This window comes from Zonotrichia leucophrys, chromosome 3, assembly GCF_028769735.1.
Source record: "Zonotrichia leucophrys gambelii isolate GWCS_2022_RI chromosome 3, RI_Zleu_2.0, whole genome shotgun sequence".
Taxonomy (NCBI): domain Eukaryota; kingdom Metazoa; phylum Chordata; class Aves; order Passeriformes; family Passerellidae; genus Zonotrichia; species Zonotrichia leucophrys.
The window spans coordinates 58,303,383-58,330,141 of record NC_088172.1 but is presented as its reverse complement, the minus strand read 5'-3'; the positions used below and the strand labels follow the sequence as shown (position 1 = coordinate 58,330,141).

Here is a 26,759-nt window from a genome sequence, read left to right as displayed (position 1 = left end):
ACTACTTGTCTGCCTGAATGCATAGTTACTGTGCTTCTGAATTTTATTAGGAAGCCAAAACACTGAGGATTATTACCTAAGCAAAAGTCCTCCAACCCTCCACCATCTCACCTTCATGACACAATTTAATCAATACCTACCTCCATTTAAATATCCCACTGTCTCTTATTCATGATGCTGAAAACCCTGGAACAATGAACTACTATATATCACTATTTCCTACTCAAGAAACAAACAAATTAAAAATTGTGGCATTCTATTTTTAAATAATAAATAGAAAATATTTATTTTACAGCATTTTCAAGATCATTTTGACAAAAAGGCAGTTTTCATCAAGCATTTGACAGACCAAAAGAAAGAACTTCTACAGAAAGCTTTGTAGCTCATACAGCTGCATACACAAGGTGAGTTCTTGCTCTTTAGATATATTTACGTATGTGTATGTTTCCAGTTTTAACAATTACAAACTAAAAGTTAATATACTGAATTTCAAGAAAACTCTTACTCATGATATAATTACATTGCAGTAATAAAATCAGTGCTTAATATGTTCAAAGCAGACAGATATGAAAACAGTATAGTACCTTGCCACATTGCCATCTCCTTGTCTATACAAATCTGCTGTATTTCTTTTTCTTATCTCTCTCAGATCTTCAAAGACTGGCTTCTTAGTATCTGTGCTACTGACAATGTGTGTTTTTGGAAACAGCACAGCAGATCTTATACTACAATTGTTAGCAGACAGAATTCATTGCCAGTGCAGTGATCAACAAAGACGGCATTTTTCTCACTGCTTTAAGGAGTAATCAGCATTTTAAATAAAAGAAACAGCAACAGAAAATATCCCCCTAAAAGCCCCAAGCAGAACAAAAAATCAACCAACTAACCCTCAGGTGTCTTCAATTCATTATAGAGACATCAATATACTGACAAAAACTTGTCTTTGGGCAAAGTCATTTCATGCTTTCCACATGAGGATGATGATAGCAATTGGCCACAAGTAATATTGAAGGAGCAAATATTGTGAAAAGAGGATGAGAAAAAAAGACTCTCTCTGGTTTTGAATATGAGCCAAACATTCCAAAACCAATACTGCATAATTAGGGAAAAACTATGAGATTCGGATCTTCAGAGATGAATTGATAACAAGAGGGACTTTTTAAAATTCAAGTGAAAAGAAAGAAAAATACTCGAATCATGATTAATTCAGAAAAGCTCTGGTAGAATATTCAAAAGAAGCATGGTTAAAATCAAGGTTTGCAACTACATTAACAGGAAGGCATTCCTTTAAAATATTTTTTGAAATAAAGTGTGGAACTGTGGGACAGATCGTCATCCTCAGCTGAATTCAGCAGCATTAGCAAAGATCATAGCAGCTAAAATCCTGATCTGTGAATGTATAATAAGCACATTTATAAATAGGTAATCATCATTATAATTATGTTCAGACCACAGCAATTAGACCTGGACTTTTATCATGCCAGTCATTAGGGAGCTTTAGATTAGGGCCATCTCTAGGAAACGCATGAAAGATAGAGGAGAAAGAGGAATAAATAACAGAACTACAAATGCCTGGAAGTGACCTTTAAGCTATATTGTATACTAAACACAAGAAGTGAATGCATAAGAAAAGAACAGGCAACTAAACATCATAAAGGGTTTTAAAGAATTATCAGTAGCAAAATCTGGGAATTTATGCACACATTAAGCACTGATGAAATTTCCTGTCCTGACATGATTTCATTTTAAATTATCTGAAGCAGTGAAATAGTTGGTTTACTTTTCCTGTCTCTCACCTGCAAGAGTTCAAAAACAGATTTCTTTTTGTTGGGTTTTGGTTTTTTTTGGTTAGCCACACTTGCTGCAAAACACGTAAAATAACAAGTTCTCAATGCACTGGTTATTAATATCATATATCTACTTCATAAAATATCTGCAAAACAAAGCACCCTGTTATAAGGGTAACGACTGTCTCAGCTTTATATGAAAAAAGGATGTGTTAGCACAGCATACAAACCTTCAAAGATCTATCGAATATTTGTACCAATGCGATATAAAAACATGATTTAAACATAAAAATATTCATAGTATATAAGACAATCTTCCAGTGGTAGTTATTGGACATTACTCTTCACACACACCGTACCCACGCATACAGATACACAAGCGTACGCTCACTCTGCTGCCTGGAGGCTCCGAAACCCCCGGCGTGGAATTGCCCTTCCTCCAGACTAACAGTTGTTGCTCTAAGTAAACAGTTATTTCTCAATGCATTTGTTTCCAAAGTAACACAAAGGAATGATGCAATGGCATGGCAAAATACATTGTTTTATGAAAAGATAGTCAATAAATATTGTTCTGCTACAGGAAATGTTGTGTAACAGTTTAGCCACGTGGTTTGCAACCTTTTACAAAAGGGCAGTTTTTCTAAGTCCTTATCATGTTACAAGTACTATGGCAAGGCTTTCTTCGGAAACCTCTTGAGTCTTAACTTGATCATATTTCTTGCTCTGTTCACAATCAGCATTAAAAGAAGCCCAAATCCCCCAAAAAGCAGCCTAGTATGAAGAACAAAATCGTTCAGGTGGGAGTCAGTAAGAGCCATGTGCTTTCACATTATCTCATCTCCTCTACCCAAAATAAAGTTACACAGTTATACCACCTGTATAAAGTTCCACAGTTATACCACCTGTAGAAACCAGGAAAAAGGTATTTATGCATATATGTCTCATATACAAGTAGCTTTGTTCCCCTGCACCACACTCTGCCCTTCTGGCTCCCAGGTGTGTTACTCCCATAGCAGACAGACGGCAGTCATGAGGTGCGCTAATGACTTCTCCAGGTCGCACTCCCCAGAGTCCTTTTCAAGCATTGCCAAGAAAGGGTGTGACTAAGTGTGATTATATTTTTTTTCCTGCGTGTTTATTCTTTTTTTTTTTTTTTTTTTGCTATTAGAAGTTGTTCCTTTAGTTTGTGCTTTGTTGTGGTTTCCTAACATTTTCCCAAAGTACATTTATTTTCAACAGATAGAGAATCTTGAGCCCTCAGAATGGATTTTTTTATTTTCTTTTTGTTTCATTTTAGTTATTTAAGTGCAGGATGAAAATTTTGCCCTGTCATTTGTCACTTTGTTCTCTGCTCTCTCTCCCGCAGCCCTGGGAGGCTTGTCTCCGCAAGTCCTCCCAGTGGGCAGCTGCCAAAGTCCTTCCTGTCTTGTCTCTTGCAGCATCTACAGGGTGGACGAGCTTTGCTTATAATCCCTCAGGATGACAGTGGCGTAGGTCACATCTGGGGGTGTGCAGAGCACCGACTCCGACACAGGGGAGCTGGGCACGGAGCTGCCCGAAGCCACTGAATCCCGGAAAGGGGACGGGGGCGTCAGCGCCGGAGAGTCTTCGAGAGTCAGTTTGCTGGTTGCCGGCTCCTCGTCCTCCTCCTCCTCTGTGCTCTTCTCATATACATATCCCTGAATGAGCTTCACCTTCTCACTCTCGGCTTCCTCAGCCGGGGGAGACAGGGGCTCCTGGCTGAAGGCAGCCACCTGGAAGGGCTGCAGGGGCGGCTGCGGTGGCGGGGGCGGGCAGGGAGGCCGCACGCCGTTCCCTGAGCCGGGAGTGGGGAGCACAGCGTTGAAGTCGGGGATGCCGGTGGCAAACTTGTTGACCACTCCTTGCAGCTGGTCCATGAGAGACTGTGGCTGCAGGGGCAGGGTCTTGGGGGACTGCTCAGGCAAGAAGAGTTGGGTTTCCTCCGCCGTGGCCTGCAGCGGGGGGGTCGTTGCCACCCGCCTGTGCACCACCATGGAAGGGCTGTTGGACTGGTTGAGGTGAACGGGCTCTCTGTCTTCTTCCTCCACCACATTGTACAGAGTCTTAGTGCTGATGTCGGTAAAAGTCAGACTTTGGCCGTGGCAGTCTTTAGTGAGGGGTTTGATCACCGCTGTCTGATTGCACCCTGTCTCCTGGTTCTTCACATGCACTGAGAGTCTGTGCCACGTATGTTCCCCCTTTGGATCTTGTCTTCCACCTGGTTCAGACCATGACACAGACTTTCCATTAGAACTATGAATAAAATAAAGATGGTTTATTTGCATTTACATTATGAAGACACAGGCAGTATAACAAACAAGCCTACAAAAATACTAATTGCTTTGCCTCATTAGTAAGCCTCCCCCCACCAGTTTTTCATGTCCTCCCAGAAATACTACATGAGAAAACAACACTATTATTTTCATCCAAAAGTGATGTTGGTTATCCATACTACCGCCAACCTGGAAAGGCTAGCCTGCGGGAAAGGCTCTGGGAGAGCCATCTGTGTTTTGAGGACTTGGGCTGTCATTTGGTATCTAGGTTTGCTCACCATTTTGCAAGGGAGAAGAAAAAAAACACAGGAAGAAGGTCACAGGAAAAGATTTAATTAAGCCTGATTTGCAGCTTATAGGAAATATTTTCAAGCTGTTGGAAGAAAAACAATCCACAGTCATAGCCTTTGGCAAACTGAGTAGAGACATAAATTGTTTCTAACCCCCCTTTCCCTTTTATTCCCTCTTCCCCTTAGAAACAGATTAGCTAACAGAGAAATGAAGAACTCCCAGGGCTTCTATCAGGTGGGAGGTAAATGCACTTCTTCCCGGGTGACTGTTTATTTACAATCCAGGCTAAAATTCTGGGACTGAAAACAGTTGGTTTGTGTGGGAGGAGGAACAAGCAGCAGCATGACCATGGTGAGTCAAACCCTCTGACTCCTCATACGGGCTGGGTCCCACCAAAACTCTAGGCAGCTTGGCCGAGTGAGGATCTGAGGGTCAGGTCCCACTCTGAGGAGCTGTAGGATTTTGCGTTTCCCAGTGCCCTTGAAGGGAGCAGCGCTCAAAGCTGAGTGGCAGCTTATGAGCAGCTGGTGGGATAAGGAGCTGAGCAGTACTTTAGAGGACCAAGCAACTGTTTAACTGCAGGTCAGGCAGTAGAGATTGTTCACAAATTCTAAAATACATCATCCTGGTGCAAACTAGAGACGGAGAGAAATTCTGAGATGATTTATGCGAAGCATTCTTATCTCGGGGTTTCATCCCTCAGGGTCCAGAAGCAAACAAAGGATTACATTTCAGACCCTGAGACAGCCACGCAGATGGGAGACAAAGTGAGTGGGAGGCTGGCACAGCAGCCTCACCTCCTGCTACTGCACACACCAGAGGAGATTGTTTCCCCTACAGTATTGCAGTATTGTTGTAAGCATTTTGCTTCCCTTGCTCAGACTCTCATGGTTCTCTTTTTTAAGGAGTAAATAATTGCCACTTGAATTTTATAAAAAAAACCCCATATTGACTGACTTTGTCATAGCTGGAAGAGACTGGTACAAGACATCTAGTGTTGTAAATCTGTCAAAACAGAAAAGAAATATACATGACAATGTGTCATTTTTCTGTCGAGCAGTAAGTACTCCTGGAGGAAAAAAAAAGCATTTTAGGTGGATCCAAGCTGGGAAGCTCATCTCCAACTCCAGACTCCAAATGCTGGACCTGTGACTCACCACCTCTGTGGGAACTAGGGCATATGAAAAGGCCAAACTAAAAAATTCATAACTCCCCAAAGCATGTAGTTGGTAGGACCTGGAGTTGTTTTGATTTAGAGCTTTAACCTAAGAGATAAGAAAGTCATGTTCCGAACTGAAGAAGGAAACGTCCATATTATAGTGATCAATGAAAAGATAAGAATGAAGGCTTAGAACCCTTCCTGTTTTGATCAAATCAGCTGTGGTATAACTTTTTTTTTTTTTTTAATGTGCTATAAAGATAAGCAAATGAGTGTAACTCTTAGGTGTGAAAGTTTTTTAAAGTAATGTTTAACATGCCAAGAACTGCAAACTCTTCACACAGAAACACATTTGGTCTACTTTAACTTCAAAACAAGTATCTTCTTGTAGACAGGAAAATAAGTCAAGTGCTCTTGTATTTTGCTGACACTGTAGCTTAGAATAACTGCAAAGGGCTTTTCTTAAAAAATGTTATGATTATCTTCTGCCTTTTGTGCTAAGTCCATTTCTGCATCATTTATTTCTTCACATCTAGTTCTGGTGCATCACCTCACTTTTGAATCCCTCCTCACACCATCTGTTTTTTCTCTATCTCGTTTTATTTCCAAGATTTTGTATTTTACATCAAAGGCAAGCACAGCTATTTTAAGGAGCTCACTACCTCTGTCTTCAATTCTCACTCCTATTTAGTTCATTTCCCTCTCCCTCACTCTCAAATTCTGCTCTTACTTCCTTCTTCTGTAGCACTCTCCATAGTCTCAGGTCAATGGCCAGGCTTAAGCTGTGCTGGTACTGCAATGTCCAAATGTGAGCTGACCATTTCATCTAGATTTGCCTGGTAGCAGCTTGCTCCTTGGGGAGAGCTGGTCCTGCTTGCCTCTGCTTGCCTGACCTTACTGCTCATGGCTCCAATGGCCTCATAACAAAGAGCTTTAGGGCTGCAGTGCCTCTCTGTGGAATCCATTTGACAAGATCCATGGATTATTTGCCTCAGATTATTGTCCCAGCTCTTTCCCTCTAGTTGCTATGTCCAGGCACTGCTAGCCTGTTAATGAGTCACATTTTGAGATGGAGTTCCAAGACTGCCATAGAAATACCTGGGCTCTGTCTTGCTGGATGGCTGACAGGAGGTCACATTGAGTTTGACACTTTCAGGAAGAGTTAATCATTAAAATGCAAGAAGAGCCCTTGTTATGCTGGAACAAAGAGCAGCCATCTTGAATATCATTAATTCACATGTAGACAAAAACAAAGTTTGGTCTGGAAAAGCTGAGACCTGAACTGAGTCTCAGTGAGAGAAGGAGCTGTCTCACTTGTGCAAAGCAATGATGACAATTCTGACTGTGTGGTCATCACTTGCTAAGTGATTGCCATCTCCTTTTTTGAAGAAAACATCCATTGGAGAAGGCAAGATCAAAATAATCTGCCTGGGTTAATGGGAGAAGGGATGGTTTTCCACAAAAAGGCAAGAGAGAGCACGAAGCCAGGTCACAGTGAGGGTATTGATGTTCATTGGCACAGTGACAAGATGGCAGCAAGTGGTGGTTTCTTCATTTAATCAGTGGGATGATTACCCAGTTCATGTCCACCATGTGTTCATTTATCTTTCCTAACTCTGTCCTTTCTTCTGTCAATTTCTCATAGGGTTTAGACTTCACACTTTCTGCACAGAAGTGAACTTCTTGGAGTCTCAAGGGATCTTAAGGTTTGTAATTGCATATACCCAGTGTAACACTCCACTTACTATTTCTCCAAATCCTCTAATCTAGTCTATATGTTCAGGTAGATTGCTGGATGTCCTATCAGCATATAGGGTGGGGGTTTTTTGCTTATAGGCAAGAACATACTTTGAATTTAGATGCTTTTTCTCATTTTCACCACAGCTTTATCTATGTGTTTTGTATTTTAGGGGAAATAGAAGTATATTTTTGGTGTGAGTTTTTATCAATTTCACAAGCAGAGCTCTTGCTACTTTTGTTAATTCAAAATTTTGCTTCTAATACATGCATTGATCTTTATAACATACTCTCTGTATGACTCTGGGGCACTTTCAGCTTTCTTTCTTTATTTTAGACACTAAACAAGCTGCAAAACAACTTCAGATCCTGATAGATACTTCCTGAAATTCTTTGAAAGAACTGATGCACCCAGGTCTGAGACTATGGTTCAAAATGGTCCAAAATGCCTGCCCAACAGGAGGACATGCCTATAACTTGTTAGACAGCTCACTGTTCATTGTTAAGTATCTCCAGATGACCAAAATCTGGTTCCTCCTTGTGACCAGGAGCTCCCCAGAACCAAGTCCAATTTCAGGCCAAGAACAGAGTCCTGCTCTTGCCAGTTCCTGGAGGATCTGACCTTATCGGATTCCTTGGAGTAGTGTCAAGTCTGAGTACTCCACAACAGTTGGCTTCTCTCCCTACTTCAGGATTCTGAGGATGACTTATGTTAGATGTTGAATAGAAAAGGTTTCTTTACATCTCAGAGGCTGAATGCTTCTGAGATGAAAAATTATTGTCACATTGGTCTAAGGTAAGTTAGACCTCTGATCCTTTTACCAGAAAAGTTATAACCTGATATCAAGCATAGAGAATTAAATCACCTTTGAGTCTTGTGGGCCTGAAACTTTGTCGCCTTTTTTTTTTTTTTCTTTGAATGTTTTATGCATGACAATCCCTAATTGATAGCACATGAAATAGTTAGGCAGGGTAGTATGTTTTCTGATGAGGTTAACTCCAGGAACCCACAGGCTGGAAAATAGCTTCAGGCCCGGCTTCAGATGCAGTCAGGCAAAGTGTTTGTGAAAGAGCCCTTTCTGTTAAAACAGGAAGGGACATTCCTTGATCTGTAAAGGGTTTATACTCTGTTTTGTCCTTTCAGGATGCCAGAGTTGTGGTCTGCTATCTTCTTCAAGTGGCTGTGAGCTGAGGAAGAACCTTAATTAAGATTCTTAATCTTGCTGAGATGAGTGATGCAGTCATTTGAGCCAACTTGGTGGTGTTAGACAAGACACAGAGCAAAGATTTAATATATAAGGCTGTTTGTGTTTTTTTAAAATACTGTGGTAATTAATCAGAGGAAGAGGAGAATATTATGGGAGAAATAATAAACATCACCTGTCTTTCATTGCCAGCCCTATGTTTTGGCCCAACCTACCTCCTTGTAGTCACTGTGGTAACTGAAATGCCACAGCCAGTAGGAAGCACTGGGATAACCTGGCAGTCCCTTCTATTACAATAAAATTTTAGGAATGAACATAAAACAAGAACTGAGAAGCCTATCAATTTTGTCAGGAAAAATTAAGTCTGAATCAAACCCTGACCTGTCTTACCAGCAGCCAGAGGAGGTCAGTGTCAGGCACTGCCCAGTGACCAAATGCTGCTCCTCCCTTCAGAGAGCCCAGGTACAGCCATTGGCAGCTGGCTCCGGAGCATAGCACATGCAGAGCTGTCCCTGAGCACTGACACAGGTGACCAGCATTTGGAGGCAGTGGGGTGCAGAACAAAAAGAAATGCCCTGTTCAAAAGCTGTGCATTGGACAAAACCTTTCTCATCCCTACACAGCACTTGCTGATGGATGCCATTCTAGGGAAGCCAGTGGAGGAATTTCTGCCCTGCCCAGAGAGAGACGGTCAGTAAACTACAAACTTTCTCCAGCCCTGCAGTCAGGTAAGTGGCAATGAGCTAGACTAAAGCCCTGTCCTGCTCCTGCCTCACAGTTCCCAGGGCCTAAGCTAACAAGCTGAAAATTTGAGGCTAATAGCTGCACTGCAGCACACTGCAGGTGCTTTGCTGGTGTCCCCAAGGTTTCTTCCGTTATTGTCTCCATTTCAGTAAGGCCACTGGGGCATGAAATGTGATTAAGGGAGTGAGCAGGTTCTAATCCAGGGTAGTGATACCTCCCTGCACTGAGCAGCCACTCTCAGAGCTGCCACAGCCATCCCTGCTGCTCATTAGCAAAGCAAGCCGTGCTGGTCTGCGTGTGCCTGCAAGCCCAACTTCTAGAGCACTGGTTCTAGGGACCCATCTCTTAAACCGGGGTTGGTAAAATTTCCCTGCACTCTCTCATGAGTGAGGGAGCCATCACCAACCATAGTCCCTATCTGGTGTATGCTCAGGATTTTTGCCTCATATAATCACCTAAATGAAAAGAGAAATCACAAACCAATTTCAGCCTTAGCTCGTTTACACTATAATCTCTATCTTGGTGACAAGAGGAACTTAAAACTGTTCTCACAGCATGGCTCCAATGCTGTCGCTAGTGCTATATAATTAGAGCAATGTTTAACCTCCCACTTGTGTTTCTGGAAATTTAAATAACTTAACTAACTTTTCCTTGTTGCTCCCCCTCCTCCCTTTACCCGCCTGCCCTCATCCCCCCCTCCCTCTTTTTTTTTTTTGGACAAAATTGCCTTGAGCATTGGACACCATATTCTATGTTAATTAGAGCACTGCTTTAAATGTATGATGCAAACAGCTACAAAAAATATAGGAAAACATGATGATGTCATACTGTTTTGCCAGGGCAGAACCTGATGATACTTAGAGATGTTGTGAGTGAGCTCAAGTCCAGAGCTGCCTTTCCAACTCTCTGTCTGGCCACTGGTTTATGTAAAATAAATGTAACCAAATAATTTCCTTCATAAGCTACTCTAATGCAGAAGTTCAGCATTACTTTATCTGAGTTGCGAATAGGCTTTATAATGTATATTCACCCTATTGATAATTGGGATATTTTTCTCTTTTTTAAATTGAAATCTTAATATTATACAGTCTGTAATGTGGATGCAGTAGCTATGCCTAGGCTGAGTACCCTGTGATGAGATTCTGGTTTCCATCCACAGGGTCTCCAGGTTGGGATCAGACCCTTGGGCAGCATCAGAGGTTGGCAGCCCCCCTCACCTCTCTGCTCTGGTCACCCAGACGGGGAAAGCTGGAACAGGGCTGGGGTCACTCACTTTACATTTGTGCTACCACAGAAGTGGGTTGCTGCTAGGCTCATACCTGGCCCTAGGGGTAGGGAATTACTTCCAAATCAAACAGCTCAGATATAGCCAAATGTCCCAAAATAAGTAGATTTATTTACTTTGAGACATAACAATAATTTTTATGTATATAAGCTTCTGTAGAGTTGTGAAAATGGGGAGAGTGGGAGATGGTGAGATAAATGGTCAATGCATTGTTTCAGTGTAGTTGAAGTCCCACAAGTTCAGCATGTATCACAAATCTACCTAGCTCAACAGAGGTGTGAGACTACTACACTGATAATGTGTATGAAGGTCTGACTATTCATTATAATTACTACTAGAAATTTGTAGTCTCATCTGAAATACAGAAGCTGTGTCACATTTCAGTCATCCAATATTAGTGAAAAACTTTTTCTCTCCTGTGTGTTCATTAGGTGCTTTTGGAAAAAAAAATCAAATAACCACTAAAGTGTTGCTTTGAGAAAACAATCTAATAGATAATACAGGGTTCAGGATAATAAACAATTTGTCAGAAACAGCAAGAAAATTCATCCAGTGCTCAAGAAATGAAGATGAGAAACCTGCAAATCAAAGTGAAATTAAAAAGTGCTCTTAGTAGTTAATAGCTTTTGAATATGTTCATTTCGTTCTCATTAACAAGTAAAGCCCACTGAATATTCAGAATGAATTCATCCTCCTGAATCATTTTTGTAATTTTTTTAAGGATAATAAAGTTAATGCATGGGAAAACACGGTGTAAGTCATCATAGGTCCTCTGGTATCCACGGAGAGGCTCATTTGGGTTATCTGAAGGTGTGTTTCATGCTGCAAATTCAAATAAATGTTTATGACAGTGCAGCCAATGCCAATGCCTGACCTGAAGCATTTATTCTTACAGGCTCAGAAGGGAGCACAGTTGATAGAACCTGAAAACTGAAAAGTACAATGTTTTGAGCAAAGGAACCTAGAAAGCTTAGGAACATACAAAGAAAATGCTACAATTAAGTTCATTTACAAAAAGTGTAGGTGGGTGCAACTAAGGCAAAATAATCTGTAGGACTGGGAGGCTGTGAAGATCAACAACCTTCAAAAAACATTACATCAAAAGAAATGCCATGGAGCTGCTGTTGAGTAAGAAATACTAATTAATGAACTTGAATAGAATAAAACCACAAAAATTGCCCATGAATTTTGTATTCCCCACTGAAAAGCACCACACCATGGTGCAGAAATCAGTAGATCTTTCCTATGAAAGCAGTTTAATAGTAATTAGGACACTTGGAGGTTTTTCCTTGCTTTCTGTAATCCTCTGTGGTTCTGATGGAAAATTATTTGGGGCACAATATTTTTTACCAAAAAGATATTGACAAGCTGAAAGCTGTATAGTGAACAGCAATAATAAAACACTGGGGACATAGGACAGAGTGCATGAGATAAAACTAAAATATCCAAATATATTCTGGATTTTTTCAAGCATCTCAAAGGCATTAACACCAAGGCTGAAAAGTGTTTCACATGGCATAGAGATGCCCAACTGAGAGCTCTAAATGAAGCTAAAAAAGGGCCAAATTATACTGCATGGTCAGAATATTTCCTAGTCTCTAGATGTATCAGAAAAGGAGCAATTCCTCATGAACAGAAAAACCTGCTGCCCTGGATATTTCCTGCCAAAAAGTGTGCAACCCTTGCAGGGGTAGTGGTCAATGAGGTCATTCTTCCACAATAACTTGTCAAACTCTCTGGCATACTTGAGAATAAAATAAATTCCCAACAGTTTAAAGGGGGCTTAAAGAGCCATCAGACTTGCCTTAGCACGCCAGCATTTTGAGTGCTTAACCCTGTGGCAAACTTAGCCAAGTTGCCACAGGAAGCTTAGTCATGAGGCCTCTTGTTTGTAGTGTACAGCTCTCCCTAATGTGCTGCAGTAGATAAAGCAGCCTGTAAAGCCTGTGGGTTTTTGGGTGTATCCGAAAGTTTCCATGGTAACAAATGTGCAGCTTCAAAAGAAAAAAGCCCTGAAACTCCAAGCTGAAGCTTCTGGGTTTAATATGATAATAAAATGTTACGATTCTATATTTTGATGATTCTGCATTTCTAACCATCTCCAGCATTGCACAGAGAATGGAGATGAAGATTGATGAAACAAATGATGCTAAGTATAATATGCATCAAAACACAGGACAGTTTCAAGAGTTTACATCTACTTGCTTGTAGGTGGGAGCTGAGGGAAACCATAGCACATGTGGTGATTTCCAGCATGTTGGGTTGATGAAGCAGGGCCTCCTAAGGAAATTCTGGACTTAAAAATTGCTGGAGTTCTGTTGGATGAGACTGAGGCTTGAGAGCAGGTGGTGGTGATGGGCAGCTGGTGATATCATGGACAATTGTCTACTGCTCAGACTGGGCTGTGTGGCCACAGGGAGCTCAGACTGCAGATGGAGGACGTGCCCTTCCTTGAGCCATAGTGCAGCCCTGCCAGGCCTCTGAACACATCAGCCCTGGCTGGAGGGAGGGGGAAGCCTGAGGGGCAGAGGCAGTCAGAAAAGCCAAAACAGCAAGCTTCATGCTCAGCAGATCTGAAAAACTCCCCTGCTTCTTGAAGATGTTCTTATCTGGACAGCTACCACAAGTATTTCCAGACCCATTGACAGGTTGGAGTCCCACCAGAGGTGTTTCTCAGGAGCAGATAAGGATTTTTTTTCAAAACTGAAAAAAAATATCCAAGGGTGTTCATGCAAAAAGCAGGAGGTTCAGCTTTCCCTGTGCTCAGTAGTTTCAGAGCTAGTGCTCATGCTTTTTTGAATAGAATCTGTTGTTGCATTTTCTTTTACCACCTAATAGTATGCCTGCATTGGACCCCCATTTGAATTTCCAGACAGACAAGTGGTGATCTGTACCCTGAGAATCTGCAGCACTTGTTCCAGTTCAGAAAAAAAGAGGCATACTGTTCTGACTAGAAGATAGAAACAAATAGTTTGTGCTGCTCCTTACACTGCCTGTATACAGTTTGCTTTTCAGGGTGCCAAATCTGGTTGCTGCACAAGCCCCATAAAGCCATCACAACTGCTCCAAATGTATGATGAATTTTGTGGATTTCTTCTGATCTGCAAATCAGAGAGGCAGGTTGGATTGAATTAACATCGTTGCTACATGCCCACAGATTGCATAGACTCTCAGAGACATACACAGAGCTGGAATGCTTTGCACTACTCAGAGCAGTGCAACAGCATCTCTGGTTGCAGCGGGGAGCACTGCCCAAAATGCTGTGTCAGTGGATCACGAGCATCCTTCCACCAAGTCACTGCACAATCTTCCCTGGGGCAGACAGCAAGACTGTTACACATCTGCTGCTTATCAGATGGAAAAGAGCATAGATCTGGGAGAAATGAGGTGAAGTCTTTCTGTTTTTGCAACAGCTTGCTTGTTTTCTGCACCGTGTTTGTGTTTGCTCAGAGAGGGCAGTATTTGCACTTCTTGCATCTGAAGAGCAGAACTTCGCTATTGTTTGCTGAATGCAGAATCTGAACATCTTTCAGAAATTACAACAGAAAAAAGATTCACTGCTGTTATTTTGAGATGCCGTTTGTTTCTATACAAAATCCTGCTGGTTTTATTTACATGTGCCTTTTTGTGATTTCCCTGTTTTCTGCAAATCCCACCAAAACAAATGTTTTCTGTGCTCCCTCAGCTGGGTCTGCAGCCTCAGTTTGCTAACAAGCATGGGTTAGCAAGAGCTGTGCACAGCAGAGATGTCTTGCCATGTAAAGTACACAGGATAGTGTCATCTCTATGCAAAACTACAAAAAGGAGAAAAATGTTGGCTGAATGGAAAAAAGAAGATAAAATTAGTACAAGAAAGAGGACATATTTGCAAAGTTGTAGGCATTTAGAAATAAATGTAAAATCTTCAAAAAAATTATTCAATGTCCTCTTCATCACATCTGGACAATGTTTAAAGTATTGTGTGAAACAAGGGGACATAAGCAAATTTCCCATATTTAATGGCATGCACCACATTTGTCCCATCATTAGACATGATAAACCAATGAGAAAAAGAAAGCAAGGGGTAAAACCACTCTTTGTCATGCAGCTTCTCTTACACATTCACTGCAGGGATTTTTCAAAGCTGCACATGTGCCGACGGACACTGGCTGGTGGGCGAGAACTCTGGCTGCCTCTTCCTGAAGATTGAAAAGAAAAACACACCCAGTGAGTGGCTATACACATGTGCACACATGGTGGCTATACCACTCAATAGGTGCTTGTCCCTGACCTATGTCTGTGGATTTCCCATTTTTCATCCTCTTGTCACCTCAACCTCCACATAGCTATATTTCCTTGGCTCCAGCACAATACTGGTTAAAATAGATTTCCATGGTGTTCATTCTGCTTCCTGTGCTGAGCCTTGATGCACTTTTCATACCAGATGGCAAGGGCTGCTGTGTATCTAGCTGTCAGAGGAACTTCTCCCCTGGTATTCTCAACATAGGATGAAATGATGAAAAAAGGAGCATCTGCCCCTCACATCTTATTTACAAAAGAATCACCAGACGTTTTTGCTGGTGGAGTTTTTAATATATACTCAGCTGCTGCTTTTTCCTTTGTCTCTCTTCTCCTAATATGCTTTTTTAAATGTTTCTTTTACTTTGAAACTCTGGCTGAATAGTCACTAGCTTTCATTTTATGTGATTTCACTGCTGTTCTTCTTTTTTTTTTAAAGGAAGCATTGGCTTTATTGAGGTAGACACAAAATGAATAGTCTCCTAAGCAGTCTATCTGCAATGGTAATTCAATATAGAATTGCAGATTGCAGTTTGGGCTGTTAATATAGGATGATTTCCATTTAATTTTTCTTTTCTTCCTTGCCCTGTCAAGCAGATGCAGATTCTCATTTGTCTTCCCCAGTATCAATAAAAATAATATACACACAAGCACGTGCTTTGACAAAACTCTCAGGTATTTTTGCACATGAAATGTATCACTGAATTTCTGAAAAAAAAAATTAAAATAAAATAATCATTGTATTGCAAATAAAATGCAAATAGAAATTCAGCATTTCTCCCCATCAAACAGTCATAGTGCATGCTTGGCAGACTTCTGTGTACCTCCAAATGACAGATTCATGGATGGTCTGTGCACGTATTACATACTCAGCACATGAGCCCAACAAGCCATTCCTCTCACCATGTAGGAAAAGCACAGGAGCACAGCATGATGTACACAGAACACATGCATACCCATTTGGGAGCAGTAGATGCCTTGAGATGACTTCTGAACTATTATGAATAAAACACAAATAAGACATTCTGCTGAGCAATTTTGCCAACCTGATTACTTTGAAGCCTCTAGAAAAATTTAATTCCTTACCAGGTTGTAATGGAATCACTGAGATTTGAAAATTTAAATGTGATCATGACTAGAAACTTATCTAGCATGCTCTCTCCTCCACCCTATTAAAGGCACAGGGATTATTAGGCTTCTGATTAGACAGAATATTCAGCATTTCTACAGTCTTCCATTTTTTTAATCAGTTGAGAGAATAAGAGCTTTCTACGTCCTGTGCTTTTTGTTCAGTCACAGGAGCTGATTTTACAAAACAAGTAGTGACACACAGTTGATTATCTGAGAAAAAAACCCAGAGCTAATTGTGTTTCACACACATGTGTTGCTATGCACTCAATGGAGGGCACACAGCTACAGACAGCCCTGCTAGGACCATGGAAAAGGTTTTGTTTCACAACATGGCTTGGAACTTGGATCTCTCTGAGTCAACAGGCTTTGGCGCCATCATTCCTGAGCTGCTGCCATTTGCTGTCACTTATGGGTTACTTAGCTGCACCCCCTTTGTGCTACTTCTGACTCATCTATATCCCTGTAGTGAGCTCAGAGCAGTTTGCTCTCCAGGCTTTGGGCATTTCTTGGTCTTGTTATGAAATCCTCCTAAGTGAAAGGAAGAAAGAAGCCTGCTTCCTCAAGCAGTTCAAAATGCCTCAAAACATGTTCAAAATATCACAAACTCCTCTCTTACTGGGATTGCAGTTGTGCTGCTCAGCCAAAATCAGACACAGACATTGCATCTAGTAGAGTTTGCAACCCCCAGATGCCTGGCCAGGTTTGCATTCTGGAAATTGGTTTGCATTGTTGTTGTTAAAATGCTGCCAGGCTCCATCAAAGCAGTGGTCTGACTTTTGATCAAGGTCAAGGGTGATTCCCACATGGTTATACACAGCATATACCTAGCAGAAATCACCTAAATCTTAGGGTTCATGCTTCAGTAGAATTTGAATTTATAGTGAAATTTGGATTTATAAAATGGGAAATGTAGTACATGTGTTGATAATATTTCAGTGAATTATTTTCCAATTATCAAGTCAATGTCAACTGTGTAAATATTAATAAACACTTTTGATGCATTGAATAAGAAGTATCCTTGTAGGCTTTCTTTTATCTTCCTAGTAGTGTGTGCTAATATTATAGAGCTGTGATTCAGAATTAATGCCCAGACCTCTATACCTTTACATTTTTTCTTTTATTTTTAACGATGGCAATGTATCCCTGCCTCTTTCTCCTAGCCTTGAAGGCAGTAACAGCACTTCACATATATTTCTGTGGTTATAAAACATTAGATACTCTGCCCATCTTTACAATATGAGGATTAATGAGTCATTTTGGGGGCAGCCTTCTCAAGGGTAATTCCTGCTGAGTAGTTATCTGTATCCTGAGCCCAGAGGCAGGATGGATCTTCTGTGCATTTGAACAAGGAGCTGGCATGCCATCATGAAAGTGTCTGAGTTGCTTTATAAGGAACCCCTGGGTGCAATAAAAGGGAGTCTGGCAGAGGAAGCAGGGTGGCAGTGCAGAGGATTCCTGAAAGAAGTGGCTTAATTGCTTTACTTTATGTTCTTTGAAGCAGAAAAATGCTTCTGGCTAGTCATTCAGAACAGGGTAGGTAACAAGCCTGTTGAAATCTGCAGTGAGGAATATAAAGCATCAGAGGGAAGAGTCAGTCTTGCCACCATTTTTCCTCTTAAGTGTAAATGAATCATCCCACGAGGCAAACAGCTGTGTCAGGATTATAGGAAGTTTAAATTCCTATCTTCAATGTTTTATATCTGTGCAGCTGTGAAACTAGAAACATTCACCTTCTGCTCTGGAATTATCCCCTCTGCTCAATCAGACTCTCAAAACAGAATGAATCTATCTGGTGCCCAAGAAAACTGAGATGCAGTACACTGTGCTACTTATCATTTGAAGTCATGGTCAGAAATCCCCCTCCCTAGGTGTACTTCAAGCTGTAAAAAATCTTTCTCATGCCCCATGTGAAAAAAGTACAGAACAGCATATCACCAGAATTTGTACAATCTCATTTGAAGCAACTGACCATCAACATCAGGAAAAAAGTAAAGTGGGGAGGATATTCAAGGGAAGTTGAGTGACAGCCCTGAATAAACTCCTAGTTTTTAAGAACTTATATATATAGCTTTAGTACAGGAAAGGAGAAGCCTTGTACCATAAACTCTTGGCACACTGCCTCACATTCAAGAGTGGTTCCTGCTCCAACACTCAGACTGGCTGCCCTCTGCACTCCCAAGGAATATCTCAGCAACACCAGAAACTTTCTGGCCTGCATTTCACCTCCTCAGTGCTCCAGCAGTCTGCAAGGTGACTGGGAAGGTAAGCAAACCTCATGTAATGAACCAGACCACTGAAGTATTCAACTAAACTCTCATCCCAGAGCCTCATGCCTCTCCAGTTCTAGCATCTTCCCAGGAAGAAGCATGGTCCTCTTCAGATGTTTGTGTCTTTAAAAGGTCAGGTTTTATGTACAGTTGTCATGGCTGGATCAAGAGATATCTACAAAAAAAGAAGCAAGGTCATGTCCTTTTCCTGTAGGATGAGAAGTTGAATTTTCAATGCCTTTCGCATGACCAAGGACCTGATAAAAGATTTCTAAGCCAATAGAAGTTAGGAAGATGGACAGATTCTTGGTACAATTTAATTTTTTTAACACAAGGCCTGAATTACAGTCTAAGTGATGTCTGGAAATAATTGCTCTGGGTTTAAAATTAATTATGCTAATCAATGGCACAGCGACAAGTTTTGGAGAGAAATGAAGAGCTGTGGAGCAAAGAGCAGTACGAGTCCATAGGGTTATTCACCCTCACCCAGCAGAGTGAGGCATATGGGTAATTATGACCCAGAGAGGACTGAGAAGCAGGAGGGATTTCATGGCACATGCTTTCTGTTGAGGTGTGAGCATCTGCTGAAAAGGACAGAAGGGTCAAGATCACCAAGGAGAACATAATCTCAGAAGGATGCCCAGAAAGACCTGGCACTGAGCTGGACAGTGAAGATGGAGCATAGGCTGTGTGCACTTCAGGTCACCCCAGGGCAGCAGGAGCCAGCTGTGTGCTGGGGGGGTGCTCTGGCCCTCCCCAGTTGCTCCCTTCTGCTGCTCCACCTTCTCCTCTGTGTCAGCACAACCCTTGGTGCAATTATTCAATCATCTGGCAGGGAATGACAGGGACAACTAATCTAGGTCACAATCATGCCAGAAAGAGAAAGGAGAAAAAAAACCCCTCTTATTTCCCAATTTGATTTCACAGCATGGCTGTCCAGATTCTTGTCCCTGCATTGGCAAAGTGATGGCATGGGATAAAGGAAGGCTTTGAGTGTCAGTTCTGGCTTAGAGCAGCTTAAAGCATTTGTGGATTTACAGGCTATGATAGCCCAAAGTAGCTGCAGGAAAATCTCTTGATTGTCTGGGATGGTGGCAGGAGAGATTTTTGAGATAACTTATATAACACTAGGATTAAGAAATGTACACAGCCTTATGTTTCAGAGGATATGGGAAAGCAAAGGAGGGAGGACTGCTCCCTGGCTGGGGAGCACGGAGATGCCTGGGGCCACCCTTTGTGCTCCCCCAGAGCCTGCAGTGCCCAGGCACCCGAGCCGTGCCTGCCCACCCACGCAGTCCCTGCCGAGCCCACGAAGGAAGCTGCCAGCTGGGCACGGGAGCCCGCGGCTCAGCGGGGCTGGTGCCACCCACACCCTCATCTGCTCGCTGGGCACCGCCTGCATGGGCTGTGCTGCCCTGGCTGCACTGTCAGGTGCAGCTCCCTGCCAGTCCCTGTCAGCCTGCCCAAGGTAGATAATCCCTCTGTAGGGGTTTCCGCAGACTGTGGGATTTGCTTTCTTTGGTTTGATTGGTTGTTTCCTGGGTGTGTTGGCTGTCTGGTTAGTCAACTTGTCTGGGGGGCTTTGAGATGCAAAAAGTATGAGAAATGTGAAATAAGACCCAATTTCCAGACAATCCTTTCTCTGGGAAGGCAGGGCTTGCAAGCCAGCCAAAACAGGCTGAATGGAACCATCTGAAAATTTGGGTTGTGCCAGGAAAATAAATGGCCAGAAGATAACATTTTAAAAAAATCCATTCAAGTAGAGGGGAAGACCAACAAAAACTCTAAGTGTGTGAAGATCCTGGCTTTAATACACCAAGGATGAGGAAAGATTAATAATGCTGGGTGAAGAGAAGCAGGATCTACTAACTAGAAGGTGGCTTGTAGATGGTTATTTAAACTGAACCTGGGATTCTCTGGGGCTGATCAGACTGAAATTGCAAACACCAGCAAACAATTTACTAGCAAGGAGTTGCTATAATCAGATCAAGGGGCACTTGTTTTGATAGAGTTTATGATCAGCTTTGACATCTCTGGCTGTGGTGCTGCAGCACAGCTGTGCTAAACTAATAATTTGCTGCTGAAGGGGACAACTCTCACCCCTGATCCCCAAACCATGGGCATCAGGCACAGTTTCTCTGGTGCTGACATTAGTGTCTATTTGACCTTGAAATCTGGCTCAAGGAATCCAGCAGACAGTAATTCATTTTCTTTTCTTTTTTCCTCTTTGTAAGGATAGTTTTATAGGGTGGAAGAAAGCCACATCTTGCACACCTCAAAAGAAGAACCAGAGAGAGCAGAGAAGGGGAAGCAGCTTAAGAAGAGATAAACTGAAGCAGTAAGCTAGAAAGGGTAAATTATCTATAATGAACTAACAAGAAACCTGGTTTTAGTTGTCAAGTGGGCTTGAAAGTGACAAATTGTGTGATTGCTTTCAGCCTGCACAATTGTTTGGTGTTTACAGTGATAATGACTTTTAACCTATGCTTGTCAGGTGTGGGAGGCTGAATGCCAGAGCACATATATGCTCTGCAGAATTAGTTGACTTGTTATTTCAAAATTAAATAGTCTCTTAACAACTTTAGTGTGGAGGTAGATGTTATATTGATACAATATATTTTCAACCCACACTGAAGGTGGTTTCTTAGAGTCTTTTGGCACAGGAGAGAACCTAGCTTCTCATGCTGGCCATGTTTATTAGTGACTCTTTGACAGTCTATTTCTTCTGTGTGGTGGAGTCGGTGCTACAGCTGTATCTTGGTGTGAAAAGCCTAGAAGAGATCTGACAATGAATGACAATAACATTCAGAGTCGTTGAAGCACAGAGGTAAGAACACACAGAAGAGAGGGCAATGTGCTCAGATCTCTGCTCTGGGTGTGAATAGTTTTCAGTGTGTTTGAGACAAAGGAAAAACAGAAGACAAATAAAGAAAAAGCATCACTCCATACTAGCTAAAAAAAAAAATCAAAAACCAAAGCAAAAAAAAGCAAGTTGCCTGACTCTGAATGTTATTGTCATTCATTGTCAGGTCTCTTCTAGGCTTTTCAGACCAAGATACAGCTGTAGCACCGACTCCACCACACAGAAGAAATAGACTGTCAAAGAGTCACTAATAAACATGTTGGAGGGATAGATCTTTAGCAAAGACTACATCCAGATTTTGGACTGAGTAGTGCACCAGAAGTTAGTCTTTGCTTTGCCATATCCATAATATCCATATACAGGTATTTGTAAATGAACATGTCTGAATGTGCAGATTTTATTTCTAAAAGGGTGGAGAACCATACGCACCTACATACTCACCTTTAACAGAGACAGACTATCTTCTCTCTCTGGAGATGGGATTCATTTGTGAGTTACAGACTCTGGCTAAAAATCAGATTCTTTTATGGCATGTGATCACAATATCTGCATTTTGTCTTGTGGTGTTTTGCTTTGTGAGGCATCCCTGAACAAAGGGGTGAGCTCATCACAAGAAGGGATAAACTCGGTGGACAAGCCAGAATGCAAAATGCCTTTCACATCAGTGAAAGAGAAGACATGCAATTTTTTTCCCCTTCTTGGGTTCCTATGTGCCTCTTATGTGTCCCTAAGCAAGGAAAAAGATTAAATAAATAAGCAGTAGTTGTGCATTTTCCATTAGTAACTTTGCACTGAATTGCTGGGATGAATCAAAAGTATTTTTCAGATGTCTTAACTTGAGGAAAAAAACAAACTCCAGTATTAAGTGTATATAGATGCCTATAATACTTCTGCTTTTTTACAGTCTTGTTCTTATTTATAAAGAATATCAGGGATCCACATGATACCCTTCAGTACCCAAATTTTTTCACCCCTAAACTAGCTCAATGATGTATGAAATCACAAGGTGGCTCAGAGATCCCTGCAGAATAAATGCTTGCAGAACCCTGCATGTTTATTCTAGCAAGTATTTTTACATGAATTATCACATGTTTGTTCAATGTCACAGCTCTCAGTTTCTGCTGAGGTGAGGTGACCAACAGTGGCATGGGCTGAAACATATCACTTAGAGAATAGAAAGGAAGTAAATTGCATTCTTCTCTTAAAAATTGTTAAATTGACCTCTAGAAGACTTGTATGTTCTTCATTCCATTTCCAGTTTACATTTCAGAGCAACACTCACACACAACATGGGTGTGGAGATTGGTTCTTTTCCCTAAGGGTGTGCTTATGAGAGTTGGAATCTGATTTCTATATGAAATATAAAGAACTATCCTGGGGTTTAGGCGCTTAACTGGATGTAACCTTCAACACCTATTTATGTATCTGACACTCTTTAAAGGCAAAGTTTTCTTCCCTATTTCTCTCACAGAGACAATTGTAACCAAAACAATGTGTGAGTGCCGTGCTAAGCAGATAAGCAACACTTGTTTATCCCTACATGGGAACACAATTGTTTGTATCACTCACTAATGAGTTGATGCACTTTTGCAGCATCTTAACTCGATATGAATAATGTATACGAGTACCAAAATACAAGGAAATGTAATAAGTGATCCAGTCAAGCAAGAAATTAAATTACAAGTGGTGTCCTTATTCCTGTGGTTTATGCCAAGAAAGATACTAGTTTTCCCCAGGATTTCTGTAGTGCTGCCTTTGCTTCCCCTCAGTCAGGAAGCAGAGATTGTGGTACATAACTGCAGAGCTCCCCTCTGATGTGACTCTGTATCTTTCTGTCATTGTGCTTAAGTATTAATATTCATTAAACAAAGCTGCCTGGTGCTACAGCAGTGCCCCCAAGCAGAAAAACATTTTGTGATTCAGCATCCTGAGAGCTGTAAAACAAGAGGAGGAGTAGTAAAGTGAAGTTCTCCAGCAGTCCTTTGGCAAGAACCAGGCTGGACTCAGGGACTGTGCCTTAGACATATGTCCTGTCAAAATCTCCTGGGAGAACAAAGTTTTGCCCATCCCTGAAAAGACTGTGGTAAAACTGCCACGGACTGGGAACTTCTGAGAAAAGGAGGAAACTGCATAGAACCTTACACAACAGCCCTCTCATTTAAAGTACCCTGGACATAAAATGTGACTCTGGTGATCAAGGAGCAGAAGTCTGGATGGGAAATCAGGGTGTAGGTAATGTATTCTGTAAACTTATTCAGTATATGGATTTTGTCTTAGGAGGGTTTATCCCCACTGTTCTTTCTGGGAAGTCACTGCAGAACTTCACAGCTTTTTCCAAGTTATTTCTCCCAAATGTAGTCTCAGGCAGCCTCTGTTTGGCTGTGGAAGCAAGCCCAGAGGACTGAAATTAAATTTCCAGGCCTTTTGATTTTGCAAACATCCCAATCATAGCATGTATTTTTGTCCACTTCTTCTCCTCATTTTGTTTGAAGAATGTCATGTGATCAGCTATGCATGAGCTGGAACTCTCTTTAGCTGGTATAATTTGCAAGGAAACCTTTTACAGTGCTTTATGCAGTTATGCCCCTTATTTCTCATTAGAAAGATTAAAAAACCCACTATCACCAGACTGGTTATTTTGCACATATACACCCAGATAGACAATTTGGTGTATAATTCGGTATATACATATGCCATGCCTGGTTTTTCAATAAGTATGGGGTTTAGTAGTTATTTAAATGAGAAAGTCTTTTATCCCTTATTCTCTATTTTATTTTTGGTCTATGGCCAGAACTAGAATATATGTGTATCATAATCCAATGCAAATTCAAGGCTATGGAAGACAATATTAGATATAATTAATAGATCAAATTTAACAGAGAAACCCTGCAACAGGGCTGGAAAAGATTGTTATTGGAATCTTAAGTTTCACACTCCCCCGTTATTTTGTGTTTCTTCCCAGTTCTTTAACTTTGGTTTAAGAGTCTCTTTGGAACCATGTAACTGTCCTCTGAGAGTTTTAAATCAATATGGGAATTTCACTTAAATCAATATACTGACAAGGACAGCACAGCTTGACTGGGTTTGTTGTATTTTCTTACATGAAATTCACATCACATCCACAAGAGAATTGGGTAAGAGCTGTTACATGTCACAGTGCTATGTGTCTGCAAAATCTTTCATGGTTTAAGAGCAGTAAACAGCCCAGCAAAGCCAGCAAACATACCAGCTGCTGAGAGAGAGAGAGATGTTTGGCATTAAAACCTACAGCTATCCTTTGTGAGCATGCAAGAGGCTTTCCCAAAAAGGCACTGCAACCTCAGAAAAGGGTGGAGGATTACACTAAGTACAGAAGCTGCGTAAATGTTAGGGAGGGCTGAAATAGGAAGATGAATCAGGCCTGACCAGGGTGCCCCCTGCCTTCCCTGTGACAGCTGGGTCACCAGGAGCCATTCTAGAGCTGCCACATCTGCAACAACCTGTCAAGGAAGCAGACTCCTCCTGAGTGTGATGCAAAGGTGAACCAAATGTCCAGTGGTTTTGGAGCCCCATGCCCTGGTTGGGAGCTGGGAGCCTCAAAGCCATGGACCAGGACAGCACCTTGTGCCCCATGGTGCCTTTGCCCCAAAAACAATAGTGTGGGTGTCACCATTTTATTGGAGGTTAATGGAGAGATCAGATATACAGCAACAAGTTGTTTAAATAAACAACCTTATCTGTCCTGTACAATTTTGCCAATTTTTTTTTTCTTTTCAATCTCTGTATAAACTTCGCACTGGCAGGAGCTCACATCCTTTCTGCTGTTCCAAAATTCTCTTTCATGATAAGCCACTTCCCTCTGGGGTAAGCTTCAGTAGGATGGCTGTGCAGGCAAAGCAGGCTTAAGGGTCTTCTTGAAAATCCCTTGGAATGTGATGCTTTCCAAGGCCTGTAATGGTAAAAATTAGGGTCTGTCTTAATGTGTCTGCAATACTAGTGCAGGACACAAGAAGTTTACCCACTGCATCAGATTTCTAAATTTCAAAGCAAGGTAGTCTACCATCTCCTATCAGATTCAGCAATTGTCTTCATACTGTTTTGGCGCTGTTGTAGGAAGGTAAAACTACACGAGATGCTAATTTGTGTAAGAAGCATTTAAAGATAATTCTTGTGGGCTGCAGGCTAGATGACACACTTCAGTACCAAAGAAAATACTTCTCTCATTGGGCCTGTCCTGAAGAACAGGATTTAATATATCACTTTTACAAGAGAAGGTACAATGGCGACCAGTTTTTATTAAACCTGCTTGCACTTTCCACTAAACCTACTCAGAGGTTTTGATACTTTTTTGCCAGACAGAGTGAAAAATTACCTCTGTGGCTGTTGCCAGGTTAAGATAGATGGTTTTGTTTCCATTTCACCTACTTTAGCCTGTAGAGATCAGGACAAAAGGCACTGTTTTACTTACATTGAAAGTGCTTTCATGAATTCTGTTCACACTTTTCTCTCTCCCTCCTTGCCTCTATAACCCCTGCTTAAAGACAGAATATTGACTGTGCAGAATAGCATAATAGTGAGAAGATGGAGTACTCCTGAGCATTATTTCTGTGACAGGGCTGTTAGGCTGGACTAAGTGACAGGCTGTAAAATATCTACATTTGAGCAACTGCAGCAGAGCATGCTGAACATTTACTCTCTGTGTCTGGAAGCTCCAAGTCTTGCCATGCTTCGTTGTGCACTTTGCTCCTCCCACACCATAAAAACCAGTGAAACAAAATCTTCTGGACATACTCGTGCTAAGATTCCCCTCACCACTTGTCTGTGGGAGGCTTTGAAAATGAAGGAGGTGAAGAGCCCAAAAACCTTTGTGGACTGTGAATGGCCAAGGAAAATGAGCCCAGAAAAGCACGGCTTGTCAGTACAGTTTGCTCAAGATGAAATGGCAACTCAGCAAGTCAATGTAAAGAGAAACATCAACTTCAGAACACCTGGAGATAATTTTGCAACTGGCAAGACAAAAAAGAAGGTGGTTCCCTAAGCCATGTTAAGGAACAGACATGTCAATAGAGGTTTTTATCTGAGAACCCTGATTCTCAGTTAAAAAACTGTGTGTAGGAAGCCAGCACACAGGGAGAACGGACAAAGGGAGGCAGGAAGAAGTTACTAGGGGATGTTGAGTTGTCTGCAAATTTTTGTTGGAATAAAATAAATACATTTGAGAGATCTGTGGCCCAGGGGACTGGATGCCTGTGACAGCAGTCTAGAAGCATGGACTGCTGAAAAGTGTGAAAAAGATAAATTACATGTTTAGAAGTACTTTAAATCAGCTATTCATTCCTAAAGTCAGACAGCTGGATGCAAAATAATTAAATGTAAATACACTAAAATTATAAGGGAAAAGCAGATAGCCTATGCATTAATGTGGAGTCCTGGCCATTCAGTAAGTCTTGCTAGTTGGCTTCCTTTTAACTCAGATTTTGCTACATAATGTATATCAACAACTAAATCCTTACTAAATCTGATTCAAAATGCACTAAAATGGTGTCCAGACCTGGGGTTTCAACCAAAAATTTTAAAATAATTCAGATGTGAAGACTGAGGGAGCAGATAAGCATCACTGCCAGACCTGGAATTTATTATCCAAAGACACAAAATGAGCTTTCTCTCTGTGACAACCCCCTACAGCACTCCTGGAGAAGGCATTTCCTGAACCCTCATCAGAATCAGCATCTAAAGTGT

At 41.5% G+C, this 26,759-nt stretch overlaps 1 protein-coding gene across 5 annotated transcripts in view; it reads right to left on the bottom strand.

Annotated features, from left to right (window-relative positions):
- Positions 1 to 264: 264 nt before the first annotated feature.
- The window catches only part of GRM1 (glutamate metabotropic receptor 1), a 182,613-nt gene continuing 156,118 nt past the window's right edge, over positions 265 to 26,759 (bottom strand). For 2 of the 5 annotated variants that reach the window (XM_064708401.1, XM_064708402.1), the window contains exon 9: positions 265 to 4,061. In XM_064708401.1, the coding sequence (XP_064564471.1) occupies positions 3,230 to 4,061 (832 nt within the window). In that variant the 3' untranslated portion in view covers positions 265 to 3,229. Of the gene's footprint in view, positions 4,062 to 14,599; positions 14,681 to 26,759 lie in introns of all 5 variants that reach the window. The other 3 variants (XM_064708404.1, XM_064708406.1, XM_064708403.1) reach the window with 3 other exon arrangements.